The sequence below is a fragment of the Ailuropoda melanoleuca genome, chromosome 1, assembly GCF_002007445.2.
Source record: "Ailuropoda melanoleuca isolate Jingjing chromosome 1, ASM200744v2, whole genome shotgun sequence".
In the NCBI taxonomy this organism is placed as follows: Eukaryota; Metazoa; Chordata; class Mammalia; order Carnivora; family Ursidae; genus Ailuropoda; species Ailuropoda melanoleuca.
The window spans coordinates 54698124-54715593 of NC_048218.1; the positions used below are offsets into that span (position 1 = coordinate 54698124).

The 17470-nt window shown below is 43.1% G+C and overlaps 1 protein-coding gene across 1 annotated transcript in view; it reads left to right on the top strand.

Moving 5' to 3' along the window:
- Positions 1–2779, top strand: part of NECTIN3 (nectin cell adhesion molecule 3) — a 135371-nt gene extending 132592 nt beyond the window's left edge. Inside the window, exon 9 of the mRNA XM_034658089.1 lies at positions 2741–2779. Coding sequence (XP_034513980.1) covers positions 2741–2764 — 24 coding nt within the window. The 3' untranslated portion in view covers positions 2765–2779. The remainder of the gene's footprint in view (positions 1–2740) is intronic.
- The last annotated feature ends 14691 nt before the right edge of the window (positions 2780–17470 follow it).

The following is a 17470-nucleotide window of genomic DNA, read 5'->3' on the forward strand; positions in this document are numbered from 1 at the left end:
CAGTTGTACGTACATCTGATCTAACTCGAAGGACCTTCTAGAAAGATAGCTTGCAGAAATAGAGACCAGAGCCTGCAGTTTGAAATCAGCCATTTGCCACTCTCCTCTAATTAGGGCTTCTCGCTTGACCAGTGATGAGCAGAAACTGAATTGCAGACTTTGGCCTGTTCTGCAGGCCCTGTGGTGCAGCTGATTTATCCGTCAGCTCTGTGTACTAAATGAAATCGCCCAGATAAACAGATGGTCTGGCCATGGTGGTATTTCACAGCAACATGTGTTTGTTTGAGTAACATGGTCATAAACCTTTCACTCTGGGTCTAAGATTAAATTGTGGCTTTTGGACCTTACCTGGGGCTACTCAAGAGAAAGCAGATTCAAATGTCAAATTTATGGCTTGGTTTCATCAGTAAGTTCTACGTAATTTTCAATATTCATTTATAAGAACTTAAAGCATGTCTCTTGAGTGTGTGTGTTGGGGGCTATTGTACATGAAGATCCAAACCCTCCAATTATGATCTTCAGCTAAACAGATTACTGCCTGGGGTTTTTTGTTTTTGTTTGTTTGCCTTATCAAATGAAAAATAGGCTTCATTGCCATTCTGACCCTAAAGTTTTACATTCTAACACAAGAGCAGGCCAAGACTCTGGGATCCACTCTGCTACAAAGTTACTGATTGTCTCCTATCTCAAAAAATTAAGAGAAGGGGGGCGCCTGAGTGGTTCAGTCGGTTAAGCATCTGATTTTGGCTCAGGTCATGATCTCAGGGTCCTGGGATGGAGCCCCCCTCCCACCTTGCTCAGTGGGGAGTCTGCTTCTTCCTCTGCCTGTTCTTCCCCCTGCCTGTGCTCTCTCTCTCAAATAAATAAATAAATAAAATCTTAAAAAAAAATTAAGAGAAGGTAGGGAAGGAAGCAGTCTGTTCATATAGCATTCTGCCCAGATTGCCTAACCGGTAATCTGCGGTCGTAGCTCTGACTCTTCACATTAGCCCTCTCCGGAGAGCCACGGAGGAAAGAGGTGGAACGAGACGTCACTCTTGAGCAGTGGAGAAGCATGAATAGGAGAGGAAACACCAACGCAGCTCAGTACTATTTTCTCCTTCCAGCTCATATTTACAGACAATAAATAAGACTGGAATTTTTGCCTTGTTAAAATCATACATTATTATTTGAGATAGTCTAATAAACCCCATCCTATTCTTTGTGTTAATCCAGCCACTACCCACGAGAATAAAAGAAATGGTCATTATTGTTAAAACAGTGAATTGGTATTATGGAGATTATGTTCTCTTTTCTACTCATTATTATAATTTTTAATAACATTTTGTTGTGAGATAATTATAGATTCACATGCAGTTGGAAGAAACAATACCGAGCGTTTTCTGTGTACCCTTCACCTCGTTTCTCCTCACAGTAGAATCTTGAAAAAACTGTAGTAATGTCACAAACAAGACACTGACACTGATAGAATCCGCGGGCCTGATTCAGATTCCAGTTCTAAATGCACTCACTTTTGTGCACGCACGTGTGTGTGTGTGCATGCACTTAGATCTATGCAGTTTTATCACGTGTAGATTCATATGACCAACATCACAGTCAAGATACAAAATAATTCCATTATAAGGATCCCTTGTATTATCCTTTTGCACCATAGCCACCCTCCCTCCCTCTGCACTTCCTAACCCCTAATAACCACTAATCTCTTCTCCATCCCTCTACTTAGGTCATTTTAAGAATGCTATATAAGTGGAATCATAAGGTATGTCACCTCTTGAGACTGGCTTTTTAACTCAGAATAATCCCCCCAAGATCTCTCCACATTGTATTTCATGGTATAAATGTACCATAGTTTGCTTAGTCATTCATTCCATTCAAATCCAAATGGTCAAAGAAACTGGAACTCCCGCCCCTCCCGCTTCCCAATTTTGGGTTATTCTGAGTAAAGCCATTATGAACATCTGTGTACAGGTTTTGGGGGGAACATAAGTTTTCATTCCTCTGGGATAAATGCCCAAGAATGCAATTGTTGGATTTTATGGTAAACCCATATTTAGTTATGTAAGAAACTTCCGTACTCTCTTCCAGATCGGCTGCACCGATTTATATTCCCAGCAGCAACACGTTAGATTGTTCTGTGACGATAAAACCCCATTCCACGTTTCTCTGATAGCCTAGGCCCAGCTAAGCTCTCTGTGACTTCTTCTCTCCCTCATTATTTCTGCCTATGCTTACCCCTCTCTATCTTACATCACATAATATTTGAACCATTCATTAATATTGGTAACCTTTCAATATTTAAATATTTCTTATTTTAAAGCCTCCCCATTCCAACGACACTGAAAACTCACTGAGCCCTAGAAGATTGTTATTCTCCTTTGGTATTTCCCATGCTGAGCCTGGCACAATAATTAGTAATCAGACAATGGGTTTTAAATGATTAAAGTTGAATAAATAAAGAGTAATTTGAGTCAATAAAGTGTGTTGGAGTTTTCAAAAAATTACCAACTTTCTCTTTAGAAGTGGTGTTATCAGATTTAGGTAAATTCAAGAACCATTGTTATTAAGCAAATTGCTACAGATGTAGCAAATGTAAATGTATGATGATTATATTTTGTTCCCCAAAGAACCTTGATATCTTTTCTATGAAGATGATAAACTATTAGTGAAATAGCAAAATATTGTATCAAATTTTACTTAAAATGGTTTAATTAAATTACTGTTTTTTATTGCTTTTCTCCAGGTGTTTCTTGCCTCGCCATCCTAGAAGAGCAGTGATGTGTTGGTAAATGTTTGTAAATGTTGGTAAATGGGAGGAAAAATGTAATGTTGGAAGCAAAAATGTAAATATTGGTACATGGAAGGAAAAAAAATGCCCTCAGGTGTAGCCTTTGTCAGTTCCCATGATGTAAAGACTCTCACCAAGACCAATTTCAAGTTGGTCATCAGGGATGTCAAAATTTAGGAAGGGATGCTTACAGTGGGATCTAGTGAGCCTGTACGAGTTAGCTCCAGCACACCAGTGCGAGGGATATATCAAATTTAACTCATGGAAAATGTTCTACGTTATATCTCAACATTCAAATGAGTCATCTGCACACACACACTGGGAATTTTTGAATGACTTCAGTCTCCAAAATCTCTTCTCACCAGCAACCACCAGTATTTAATGCTTTCCCAGAAGTAGCCCACTCTACCCTCCAGCTGATGTCTGCTCATCCTTTTTTGTCTGTGCGCAGACGCCTCTTTCTTAGTTTCCACTGACCACTCCCTCCCCTTACACGCCCAGTTTAACACAAGACCACGTCACCGTTTCTCATCGCCTTTTCGCTTTGCCTTCAGGGTACTATGTAGGATTTACGGATATGTATTTATTTTTGTTCCTAGGGTGTCTGAAACCCTCCCTCAACTAGACACCACAGGAGGGCAGGGACTGTGTCTCTTGCTTACCTGTGGCCCCAGCAGCACCACGCACGAATGGGTGTCTACTGGCCTTGACTGGGAATTCCCGCTCAGCTCTGCCTCCCAGGTGCCTCCTCCTCCCGCGCTGGGCTTGGCCCCTCCTCTGCCCCCTTGGCCCCTGAGCGTTTCGGTCTGGTAAGGTATACAGGGCAAAAGAAGCTACGGGGTTTCCAGCCTTTCTCAGCTGTTGGGAAGAGGTCATGGAATAGCCGTGACCGCCGGCTGACCATTGAGGCGGGAGCTGGACCACGGCTATCAGAGGCTCCTCCTCCCTCCCGCTCCTTGGAATGCTCTTTCTGCGCGTTCTGCACGTTGTGCGTTCTGTACATTGTGTGCGTTCTGCCCGCCGTTCCCGCGCCGGGGCCACGGATGTTCGAGGACGCAGCCGTGAGCGAGCAATGCGGAGGTGAACCTGCTTGAGCGGTACTCTTGACATAATCCATGTAAGGCCTCTACGTGAACTGTTTTCTGGAAGGCGGGCGTGGAGATCTCCGCATCTTGCGGCTTCTCGAGACAAGACTTGTATGTCAGTTCCCTTGCTTATGAAACCCGCCACCTGCCCATCTGGAGTGGCTGCCTCTTCATCTGTCCTTGTCCTCCATGTGCGTGTGCGGGGCCAGTTTCAGATTTCTCCCAGGGAAGCTCTGGAGTTGGCGAACCAAGTCACACTCCATCAGCAAAACACTCTGCACTATCACCATTGGTTGGGGTGGGGCAGGTTCTCTCATGAACATTTCATTTCATTTGATAATGAAATATTCTCTCATGAACATTTACCAACTTTTTCCTTTTCCTCTATTGTTTTTCCTGATCTTACCATGAAGTCACCTGTTCAACCGGTCCATTCAGCTTCGCAAGTGTTGCCCCTCCCCCCTCTGTATTTAACAATCAGGTTATGCTTGTTTTATCATTACAGAAGTAAAGGGACATTAACTGGTGTTTGCTTATTTCTGTTTGCATCATTCACAGAAATTGCAGCTAAAAAGGCTTTCTTTGTTCTTTGTTTTCTCTCTTCTTCCACTAGAATATAAACTCTCTGAAAGTGTTTTTTAAAAATATTGTATGCTCTATGATCTGGGACCTACAACTGTGCCTGCTACACAGAAGGTACTCAATAGATATGTGTTGAATGAGTGAATTTGTTTCTGAATCATTTTGATAAATAAGGAGGATATGCAGTGCATTCTAGAAAGAAACCCAAGGACAAATGTTTTATACGAGAATGTTACTTAAATATTTTTAAAAGAAAAACAATCTGTTAATAGAAATAACTGTAAAAATTAGCAACAAAATGAAGTTGAAATAACTGTTAACAGAAAATAAGTCAATATATTATGGGATTGATCTTGTTTCTGTCCTAAAACATCTTTCAGGGGCACCTGGGTGGCACAGCGGTTAAGCATCTGCCTTCGGCTCAGGGCGTGATCCCGGCGTTCTGGGATCGAGCCACATCAGGCTCCTCCACTATGAGCCTGCTTCTTCCTCTCCCACTCCCCCTGCTTGTGTTTCCCTCTCTCGCTGGCTGTCTCTATCTCTGTCAAATAAATAAATAAAATCTTTAAAAAATAAAAATAAAAAAAAATAAAACATCTTTCAGACCATGAGTGTTGCAAGTGCCAATTTCCTGAATTAACAGCTAGTGGATTTTTACTTGAATGATAATATTTTACATTTATGTGGCACTTTATATATTGCAAAGCTGTGTCATATGTTGTCATACTTGATTACTATTTAAACTAACTGGAGACTTTCCAATGCTTGAAGTCAGGCTATATGCTATTTAATATAAAATAAATATAAAAAGGAATAAAGATACTATGTCAGAGTATGCTAGTTAACTTCCAAGATCCATTTCTCTTCCTTCCTTAGAAATAAGGGCACTAATGTATTTTTTTAAGGGCATTAATTTTGAGCTGGGCACAGACCATGCAGCTAAGAATCTATTTTCCTCAGCAAACTTGCAGCTCGGTGTAAATATGAGACTAGTTTTTATAATGAGATTTAAGTGATGATGTAGACGGTTCTTCCCTTAAAGAGGGAAGACAGGCTCTTGACTTTATCCCTCCCCACATCTTAATGACTGGAATGCATTTGTTGATGGTTGGAGCTCTAGCAGTCATTTTAGACTATGAGGAAAATGGCCACAACCATGTCCATCTTATCCCTCATTGTATTTTCAACATTTAGCACAAGACATAATATATAGTAGATATACAATAAATATATGTTGAATAAATGAATAAACATGATTTTTTGGATCATATTATTTTCTCCCTGTATTTTTTTCTTGGAGAAACTTTGGACAACTATATTCTGAGGAAGTAGTTATAATAATAAAGGTTTTAAAGTTCTACATTTGCACAGTCCTATGCTAAGCCATAAACCATTTGTAGCCATTTACACAATTAACAAGTTTTATAAAGCTGTAATATGATTTTGAAGTTCCCATTGTGACTCTTGGGAGAGTCACTGAAGGTATGGCTTCATCATAGCATAAGGAACTCCTGTAAGAGAATTTATATTACCAGGTCGGTACCAGATAAAAGATATAAAGTAAGGACTGGATTCTTACAAATCTCTAAACAGTTTCAATAAGTGATGTTGGGGAAAGGAAGCAGGGGACTTAAGGAGACACTGAGTTTAACTGAAGCCAGACGGTAAAGTAAGATTAATCTCAAGAGAGGACTGAGGTCTGTGATTTAGGATAGGGGTCTGGGTCTGGGGCTGTTGCATATGCAGCTTTTACCCCTGGAGTTCTTACAGGTGCCATTCAGGCACCGGTACTAACTGTGATTTCATGACTAAATTACTTGAAAGTTCATTTTGGTAGTAGCCATTCCTGGTCGTCAAGACATCATTGCTTTAAGGTGTAAACTATTTTAAAGATTTTGAGAAAAGACCTCAAAAGATTATTTAGTATATTTCTAAATGATTATTTAGAGCATCCTAAAGTCACACACTTCGAACATTCCCTAATAAATTGCTCAGGCAAAATAACATTAGTGTAGTATCAAAAAGATTTCAAGGCAATCTTCCGACAAAGTAATAGCGTATTGTTCGTACCTTACTGGTTTGAAAGATAATGCTCAGCAACATCCAATAAAACATCTTGAAATATTATGCACACCCAGTCTTACTGCATCTCAGATGGATTCATTGCCTAATATTTATAAAGGATGGATTTTTTGGTATGTGTTAAATGGTAGCATTTTTTGCAGTAGCTAATGCCGAAATTTCAGGAGAGAAATTTGGTGCTAGAAATATTTACTATAGTGCTGGCACATAAACCAAGAGCTATTAGACTTTAATGCTTTTTTCCCTAAACTTTTTATAGCCTTTCATTTTTAATCGCTGCCAATCTGCTGATTTTATTTTAAATAGATACTTCAAGACTGTGCTTTGTCAAAACAGACAGATGTATCATTAAATTCCCTCCCAAATTACACATTAGGCAATGTCTTTGTTTCATGTGCTACTGAGGTATTTGGATTTGTTATAATCTGGAGTAAAAAGGAGGCCAGAAAGCTGATTTGCAGAGCAAAAAGCCCTATAATTTAGAATTGATTGTTCTGATTGCATATGGCTTTGTGAAATGCTAATTAACCCAAGTGGGGGTGGTCCGGGTTCTGTGTGCTCCAACTTGCAGGTCATTCTGGCACGGGTTTGTTGGGAGAGGCTGGTGGAAGAGTCCACACTAGGAGTCCCTGGAGTTGCTTTTTCTGTCAATCTTCTCTTTAAAGGAAGGGGTGAATGATAATTCGGGTACTTCTCAAATGTCCTTTCTCAGCAGGCTTATGTGGTAGCTTCCTGTTACTGGTGCTGAAATGAATGATCACAAACTTAGTGGTGTAAAACAACACAGATTTAATATCTTACTGTTCTGGATGTCAGAGTCTGAAATGGGTCTTACTGGGTAATAATCAAGGATAATCAAGTTGTCAACAGGGCCGCATTCCCTTTGGAGGCTTTAGGGAAGTATCTGTTTCCTTGCCTTTTTGAGTTTCTTATTTCTTTTTTTTTTTAATTTTTATTATGTTCAGTTAGCCAACATAGAGTACATCATTAGTTTTTGATGTAGCATTCAGCAATTCATTAGTTGCGTATAGCTGGGTGATGGGTATCAAGGAGGCGTGTGTTGTGATGAGCACTGAGTGTTATATGCCTTTTGTGTGTCTGAAGGCCACCGGCATTCTGTGGCTTGTGGCCCTTCCTCCATCTTCAAAAGCAGCGGTGTGCTGTAGTACCTTTACATTTTCTTTTACTCTGACCTTCCTGCCTTCCTCTTTCACTTATAAGAACTGGTGTGATTACCTTGAGCCCACCAAGGAAATATAGAAAAATCTCCCTGTTGCAAGATCCTTAATTTAATCACATATGCAAAGTCCCTTTTGCCATGTAAGGTGACATTTTCACAGGTTTCAGGGATTAGGACATGGATGTCTTTGGGAAAAGGCATGATTCTGCCTTCTACAGGGTACTTAATGAATGCACATTAAGCCCCTTCTGTGTTTAAGAGCCTTTTCTAAAGATGATAGCCCTTGGTAGACTTCCTTTCAGCCTGGACAGCTCTGTTGGAAAAGCCGTCTTTTTACCAAATAAGTCTAGGTACTGATGTTAGTAAATGAGAGAAACAGAGATTATCTTGAGGAGAGAAGCCTGTCCTCCAATAAGGGAGGCATCTAAGAAAATTAGAGCTCTATGAGACATAGATGCTTATTTTTGTCCATTGCACCCACCCCATGACACATGAGACAGCAATGCCACAGTATTGTCTTCAGAGACCTTTTGTTTTCTTACCCTACAAAGAAAATTCAAACCCTCCATTTTAAAATCAGGAGAGAAAACATTTAGAGAAAGGACATCTGGTATACCATGCTTATCATGTTTGCGTGGTGTTTCAACCGGGTCAAAGATTGAGGTTAGATAGACAATTTGAAATCTTCAGAAAAGGCATCTCTGGATGGGAAAATATGAAAACTAGCATCAGAGGCCCTCATAATGGGGATGGTAGAGAAATTTCTGTCAACTCTGGTAGCTGCCATGTCTGTGAGTGGTGTGGTTTCCTGAGTCGTATGAAATGACTGTGCCACAGAGTAAGCCCAGCTGCTGAGGGGAATCTAGTTGGTTTGATTGAAGGAGGACAGAAGAAAAGCAAGCCCTGCCTCTTATGTATGCTCTGTCATTGGAGAAGCCTGTGTGTTGTCATTAGTAAGCCTTACTAAATCCTGAAAATGTTCTCTTTGCTTCTAAAACCTTTCCTACTTTGGAGACTAAATGTTCTTTCTGTTCCTTTTACTGCCTCTAGGGTACATTTAAACCTTCCTTTACTACCTGAAGTTTGTCATGTGTTGACCACTTTGGTTTTTGCTGAGCTGAGTGATATCTCACTGGGTTCTGGAGGCTCCTCCACCAGTTGCTTCCTGGGTTCCCTTGTGGCCACTGAATTAGGTTTTCTCTTACCCACCAGGAAGAGATAGAGACATTTTTACATTTCATCTAAGTTCTTTGGACCCCTGAAGAAGGATCTGTGCAGGCCTTCCTGTGCATTTCCATCATCAGAGTCGTCTGGCTTCCTCTCTGGGGACAGGTCCAGCACCTGATGCCAACCTGTGTCACAGAGAGGGGTAGATGTTCTGCTTTTAAGATAGTTTTGTCTTTGCCTTTTCTTTCCTCATATCAGATTAAGAAAAAGGAATTGAGGGGCGCCTGGGTGGCACAGCGGTTAAGCGTCTGCCTTCGGCTCAGGGCGTGATCCCAGCGTTCTGGGATCGAGCCCCACATCAGGCTCTTCTGCTGTGAGCCTGCTTCTTCCTCTCGCACTCCCCCTGTTTGTGTTCCCTCTCTCGCTGGCTGTCTCTATCTCTGTCAAATAAATAAAAAATCTTAAAAAAAAAAAAAGAAAAAGGAATTGATGTTTATTTCCAGAGCCTTTTTTCCCTATGTAAAGCATTAATCATTCGTGTTCAAAACTTTTTGGTTAATTTTTCCATTCTTTCAATCTTCATTTATTGAGAATCTACTGCATATAAGGCACTGCGCTTAGAATTCATAAGGATTCTCTATCTGAGGCCAACGAATAAGCAGCATGAGCACACAGAAAAGAGAAAACATAGGTTTTCTCTAAGATGCTAGACTTGCCTTTGTTATGATGTCACCAACACAGTGGGACCTTTAGCAAATTCCATCCTGTCTCAGGAACCCTGTTCCTCCACCGGGAAAGATGGTGGCCCTGACTGATCTCCAAGGTCACCCCAGCCCGGGATTCAAGTAAATGTAAGCCCAGGCACATAGCCCTCCATGTCTGCCTTGTTTCAATGAGTGATGGGACAATCTGAGGAAAGATGGATGGCAAGATTGCTTCTGAAAGTTGTACACGTTACAGGGAACATGCCCTTTGCTTCTCCAAGGTAAGAACTTTTTCCCTCTCAATATATGCTAGGAATCAGAGATGAGCCCTGTTTAAAATAAACCTAAGGTAAATGAATAAAATGCTTAGTTTTTATAAAAATAGGATGGTAGCATTTTTTAGAAAATTAACCAACTTTTTTTAAATTGAAAAGGTAGTCCGTACTCACTGTCAAAAACTTAGAAAATAATAAAAAGCCAAGAGAGGAGGGAGAACATTTAGCAATGATCCCAGCATTGAGCGATACCCACTGTTAACATTTTAGTGTGCTTCCTTAGAGTCTTGTCATGCCTTATTTGTCCCCCCGACCACGTACATGTTGAAGCCTAACCCCCGGTGCGATAGTGTAAAGATGGGGGGGGAGCTTTGGGAGGTGATGAGATCACTAGGGTAGAGCTCTCATGAATGGCATCCATGCCCTTAGGAAAGAGACCCCAGAGACCCCCCGACCCTTCTGCCATGTGAGGCCACAGTGATAGTTTATGAACCAGGAAGCAGGCTCTCGCCAGACACCGAATCTTCTGGGGCCTCCCAGCCTCCAGAACGGTGAGAAAAACATTTCTGTTGCTTTTAAGCCACCCAGTCTGTGATCCTCTGTTCCAGCAGCGCTAATGGACTAAGATAAGTCCCAGCTAAGACTGGAAATACTTCCCATATGTCTTTTCTCCCCCCTAACACTGTAGTGTCAGTAATTATAAAATGATACGTACCTATTGTTATGATTCTGGAAACTACGTAGTATCATAAAGAAGAAAAAATCAATCCCCTTAGTCTTCACTTTAATTCTTAGATACTGGTGAGTGTTTGGTCTCTTTGCCACATTGTGCTTCATGCTTTATTTTTCTCAAATCTCATTTGAGACTCAGCACTGTTTTCAGGCAGCATTGTTCCTTCAGAGAGGCGTGACATTCTCCTCTTTAAGCACAGGTAAGACGGCATGTGGTTCCTGGCCCATGGACACTTCCCGGGGCTGGCACCGTGATTAAGCTGCATCAATTACACTAAGTGCTATTTAAGGAGAGAGGATGTGCAACCTGGAAATTAATCCATTAGCACTAAATTAAGGCCACCGTGGAACAGTCAAAGCACCTTTTAGCCATAAATGTGCTTTCTTCTCTGTTTTGTGCTTGACGCAGAGCTTTGGTGAATTCATCCAAGTTAAGCTGAGTTGGTCAGGTAGATATTGGAACAGGCGCATTCACCAGGACCACTCCTCCTATCAACAGAAGTTTCTACTCCTTTGTGCTCAGGCAGTGGCGGCCATGCTGTTCAGGGTTTATAGAGAATTCCCTCCCCTCACAAATCCCCACATTTATGATGTTCACTGTGTGTTATTAAGCTGTGTGTGTGCACACATGCACACGTGCATGAATGGTGCACACAAGTGTGTGCCTGGGTATGCACGTGAAAGTTCATGGACGCCTAGACACTTTTAAGTACATAAGCCTGTTATTACAAGTTATGAGTAGCATGGAAAGAGGTTATAAAGAGATTTGAAGTCAGAATGCATTTTCTTTTGGTAGCTGGTGTGTGCAGCAGTCTGGCTAACCATGGTTGTCTTCTTGTATAGAAGGCCTTCATGTGTCACACAATTTACAATAACCCCCATCTACTAATATTTATTGAGGGCCCACCATGTATCTCTGCTGGGCATTGGGGTGATAGCAGGGAAGAGACAGACAAACTGTGCTCTCCCAGAATTTATGCTCTAGTGGAGGAGACAGGCAAAATAAAAAATAAAAAAATAAAAGATATTCATAACTGCTGGGGGGAGAGAAAGTGGGGGGCCGGGGTGTGCATATGAATGTTGGTGAGTTTTGGTAGGGAAGGGTTTGAGGGTGGTTATTTTCTTTTTTTTATTTTTTAAAAGATTTTATTTATTTATTTGAGAGAGAGAGGAGAGAGAGAGAATGAGAAGGGAGAGGGGCAGAGGGAGAGGGAAGAGGCAGACTCCCCACGGATCAGGGAGCCCGATGTGGGGCTTGATCCCAGGGCTCTGAGATCATGACCTGAGCTGAAGGCATACGCTTAACCGACTGAGCCCCCCAGGCGCCCTGAGCATGGGTATTTTAAATAGTTGACCACAGATGTGACAAATCATATTCACCATGAATGTGAGTGATAAGGAGGTTTGTGAATGGAGACCCACCACCTGTGAGGGATGGAGTCATGCACCTGGAGGAAGAGTGATAGAAGCAGCGGGACCAGCATGTGCAAAGGCTGGAAGGAGGTGCACCCTAGATGTACCTGAGGAGGAGCAAGGAGGCTAGTATGGCTGATAGAGGGGAAATGAGGGGGAGATGGTAAGAGGGGAGATCAAAGAAGAATCGGGGGGTGTTGTTTTATCCCATGGTCCACCACTTCTCTAACATTCTTCTGGTGCTCTGTGCATAGCACTGCACTCATACTTTAACCCAGGGTGCTTTGATTCCTGGAAAAAATTATACAAGAGAAATTCCAGCCAAATGGACTGGTGATCATTTGTTCTCCTAGTTTGGTAATCTAGGTAAGTATATTAATGTCTTGATCTTCCATTCTTGCATAATAAATTAGCACACATTTGGTGGCTTAAAACATTGCCCATTTATCATCTGTAATTTCTGTGGGTCAGAAGTCCAGGCGTGGCTTAATTGGATCCTCAGCTCAAGGTCTCAGAAACCAACATCAAGGTATTGACTGATCTGTATTCTTATCTGGTGGCTCTGGAGAAAAAATCTCTTCCAAGCTGGTTCAGGTGGTTGGCCAAATTTAATTCTTTACAGTCAGAGGACTGAGGTCTTTGTTTCTTTGCTGTCAGTCAGGGCCTACTCTCAGTTTCTAGAATTTCCTGCAGTTCCCTGCCACATGGCACCCTCTCTTTTCAAAGCCTGCAAAGGAGAATCTCCCTCTCAGAGTTCCAATCTCTTATGCCAAGAAGGGCCCCATCCCATTTAAGGGTTCACCTGATTAGGTCAGGCCCACTAAGGGTGATCTTTCTACCTTAGAGTCAGCTGATTAGGGAAATTCATTACATCTGCAAAATCTCTTCATAGCAGCACCTAGATTATTGTTTGACTGCATTCCTGACAGAAGGTACGTGTACACTGGAGGCCAGGAATCCTGGGGGTCTGCTTAGATTTCTATTGTAGCGGGAAAACCTACAACTAGGGCAACTAATGTACAAGGGGGATGTTTAGCACGCTCAGGCCAAAATCCAAATTTACTTTGGAAATGGGTGAAGTGGGTAAGTTGAAAAGAGGGGGAGCTTTAACAGTGATAACTTGGAATCACCGCTGGTGGAGGTGTGAGACCCAGGAAGAGGAAACTTGCATTTGTTGGCTATGACTGTGGACTACTAGAAAGTGTGAGCACTCATATGAATAGGGAAGGTAAAAGACAGTCAGGGGCTGGGGCTGCCTAGGACGATGGAAGATTAGGGGGTCAGGAAAAATGGATTTCATTCTCAGGGCCAGCAGAGGTGAAATGAATGAGGAAAGTACAGTTCACAGAATCCCATCTGGGAAGCAGTGTGGCCTTTCCAGAGCCCCATGCAAGTCCACTAACCCAGTGTTATTGAGAGTGTGGCCCTTGAATCCCAGCATCAGTACTACCTGGAGCTTGTTAGACATGAAGAATCTCAGGTCCACCTCAGACCTCCTGAATCAGAATCCGCATTTTATCAACATTCCCAGGTGACTCATATGTGCACTAAAGTTGGAGAAGCCCTCCTCTACCCAACTGCTCCTTAGGACGAAACCTGTTGTTCAGGCTTCTCAATAATCTGGCAAAAGTTCTGCATTCAAGGAAATCCCCTGAGTCTCCAGCAACCAGGACAGTTGGTCACTCAGCCTTCTGTCATCCAAAGCACTGTGTTACAATTACAAACACCTGCTAGATGGCACGTCTCTGGTCCTGTGCCATTCCCTGCAGAGCTCCGCTGTCACCCCGGGATTCTCTCATTCCTCCAGAGGCTTCTCCCACCAGGTTGGGTGAAAAGACTTCTTACAGAATGATACCATCGCCATCACAAACTCAGAGAGTACATTCAGACGGGAGAACTCAGGAGGTGGGACTAGATCTGCCCAAGTCGATCAAGCAGAAAGGTTCTCCGTCGGAGACCAGACACTGTGCTGGAGGCCCCATGGGAGCTGGCCAGACTGGAGGGAGCCATCCATCTTGTGAGCTGCTTCTCTAGCTCTAAAGAAATAATGAGTCTGCCCAGCGGGATGTGACTAAGTGGCTTGAAGTTATAAAGCTGAGTGCCAACCAGAGGCCCGTCCCCGCTAAACACAGCTGCCAACAGCCTCCACACAAAACGGCCCAACAAGATGAATGGCCAGGCCACTTTAGAAACTCACCACAGCTTGTCCCTCTCCCAGATGTCATGCCAGACATCTGCTATTTTGAGATAATATAAAAACGGTCACAAATTAACCCTGGGCTGGGTACAGTGGTCCGTGTTGTACAGGATTTTCTCTTGTAAGGCCCACCTCCATTTTAGGCAGGAGCGTTTTTCACAGATGGGGACACGAGGGCTCAGAAAGGAAAACCACCTGGAAGGCGAGTTTTGGACCACTGTTCTTACCTGGCTCTTTCTGACTCCAAATCCACGTTCTGAGCACGCCTCCAGTCTGAATTTATCTTGGCCATCCTCTGCCCGCTGCAGAAACAGTCTGCACAGGACATGTTCTTCAGCAGACGGGACACTGGTAGGCATCACATCTGACAGCAGAGCCCAGCACGCCCGACCTGAACACCCTCAAAGCAGCTCTCTGCTAGCGGAAGCAGTGAATAGGAAATGCGTTAAAACATCTGAAAGACCTGTAATTATCAATGTTTTGAATTATGTGAGGGCATGCTAGGTTTAATAAATACAAGGAGGACAATAAGCAGTAATTCGTAATCTGTAATAGTTTACTCATTTATCTTTGCAACACCTTTGTGGAGTTCATGGAAGAGAGATTATTTTCCTTTAGAGAACAAAGGAAACCAAGTGAAATTGGACTTGGCCAAAGTCCTACCACGAGGATGTGGTCAAAAACGCAACCGTCTGTGTCCTGACAGCACGTTCTGTGCTCTTTCCACGAGACCACAACCGTGGCACCAAATACAGTCGCGTGTGGCCATGTGTGTGGTTCACGGCTCATCCTCATGCAGCAAAGTAAATTAGGGGCCACGATCGTTGACAAAACTCATGACAGACTCAAGGGATCTTTAAATATATGAGTTCTCTACAAATGGCAGCATTTAGTGCTCGGAAGATCTGTTTACATAAATTCTCTGATACACAGCAATCTTGTGAGATACATGGCAGCACCGAAGGCACGAGCCATGCGTGGCTACGGAGCACTTGGTGTGTGGTGAGCCCAAACTGAGTTGTGCTTGTGTATAAAATACTGAGTTTCAGGGACACTGTATAAGAGAAAATGTAAAATATCTCTTTAATACATTATTATATTAAGTACATGTTGAAACAATTATATTTTGTGTATGTTGGGTTAAAATATATTGTTAAAATTATTTTCGCCTGTTTCTTTTTACTTTTTGCCGTGGATCCTAGAAAAGGCCCAAGCACATATGCAGCTCGCCTTTGCGTCTCTCAAACCTGCCGAAAGTCCAAAGCTGGTATCCAAGTGAGGATGTTAAAGAAGGTCCCCAGGACCCTTTCCTATTAGAACTTAAGGAAACAGTCTTTATCCGATGTCCAAATCTGCGCGGCTTCCACGCAGGGCTCCGCGGCATGGGACTTCTCAGAGTTCACTTGTGCACAGAACACTTGCAGCTTTTTTTTTTTTTTTTAAGATTTTATTTATTTATTCAACAGAGATAGAGACAGCCAGCGAGAGAGGGAACACAAGCGGGGAGTGGGAGAGGAAGAAGCAGGCTCATAGCAGAAGAGCCTGATGTGGGGCTCGATCCCATAATGCCGGGATCACGCCCTGAGCGGAAGGCAGACGCTTAACCGCTGTGCCACCCAGGTGCCCCTGAAACACTTGCAGCTCTTGTTCAAACCCAGGCCCTTGATTCAGAGGGTCTGAGGGGGGACCCAAAGTTCTTTATTTGTAACAAGTTCCCTGGTGATACAGGGGCTGGGGGTCCAGGTACCGACTCTGAATAGCAAGAATCTCTAGAAGATGAACAGAAAACGTGTACTTTGGGGCAGGGCACGTTCAATGCTTCTCCAGCCACGCCGTGACACAATAACGGAGGCAGAAGACTGCCCTGGATGCCGACAGCCGCCTTCTGCACGTGTCCCGCATTAAAGCCGATGGGGGAGCAAGCTCGTGTGTGTGGATGGGCTGCTGTGGGACATGCGGGGCCTGTGGGAGGAGCCACGGGAGTGTAGTGCATGCTGTGTGAGGGGGGAGGAGGGCAGCAGGCTCTGGACAAGGTGAGCTGTTAGAGCCAGAAGTGCCTCTATAAAAACTGGGTTATTTGTGTGTGAACAGCCCTCTGAATTCTGGCTGTACAACTGACGTTTTAAACTATTTTCATGTCTACATAGAACTGGAAGATTTTTTTTCTAATGACTAGATGTTATTTTCCCAAATGGGGCTTTAGGTGAGAAGCTTGCTGGGGAAAGGGTTTGATTGAACAAAGCAACAAATAAAAGCTCTAATAACCTCTCTCATCTTTTCAGGTGAGAAGGTTTCTGAAGTCAGCCTGGCATCCTTCTTTGTGTTAGTTCTGGCTAAGGTCAGTTAATCAAACTCAGATATTTTTCTCTCCTTTGTTTTGTTGGGGATTTTTTTTTCCCTCACACAATCCTTTATCTGAGTGTTACCTGGGGTAGTCTAAATCCTTTTCTTTTTTCCTTTTTCCTTTCCTCTTCTCCTCCCCTCCTCTCCCTCCCCCTTCCTTCTCCCCTTTTCCCTCCCCTCTTCTTTTTAGCACTTTCTTGCCATCTTCTTTGGTTTTTAGCTGCTTATTTGAGGAGCTTGCTTTTGTGCCAGAGGCCCTGGGCTTGGACGAACCTCGCTTAGCACAGTATTTGTGTGCAGCCCCTAAGAACTGAAGTGAGTCCTCAGAGGAGAGCACCTCTTCGTCTGGATGCCCTCTTCAGCTCAGTGGAACGGAGGGCCGCTGTGGGACTCTCACAGGTCTTGGGCTGGAGGCCCCTCCAATGAGACATTTTCTAACTTCAAATGGGCATTCTTCCCAGGGAAGTTGTCTTAGCCAAATCGCAGGCATCTTCTCACTTAGCATGAACTTCTTATTACTCTTTAGTCTCTTGCCTCTCCTTAAATCCAGCATTATCGTGTAGCCTATCCAGGGACTAAGCCTTTATTCTGCAATTTGCAGAAAATTCTGGTAAGAGCCTGATGTTAGAATTCACTTCATAAGCGAGCTTGTTAGGATGGCAAAAACTGATGTTTTCAAATAAAACTCAAGAAGCCAATAGATTATATTGGAGGAGCAGTGGGCCAGTGGGGAGTAGTGTGCAATATGGCTTTTGAGGAAGGAGTACTGTGTCTGTGTGTTTTCTTGTGTTCTGTTTTTTGAAATAGACTTTACTTTTTAGAGCACTTTTATGTTCACAGCAGTATTAAGCAGAAGGTTCTGAGATTTCCTTTTGCCCCTTCCCCCACACCTGCCTGGCCTCCCCCAGTATCAGCAGCCCCCGCT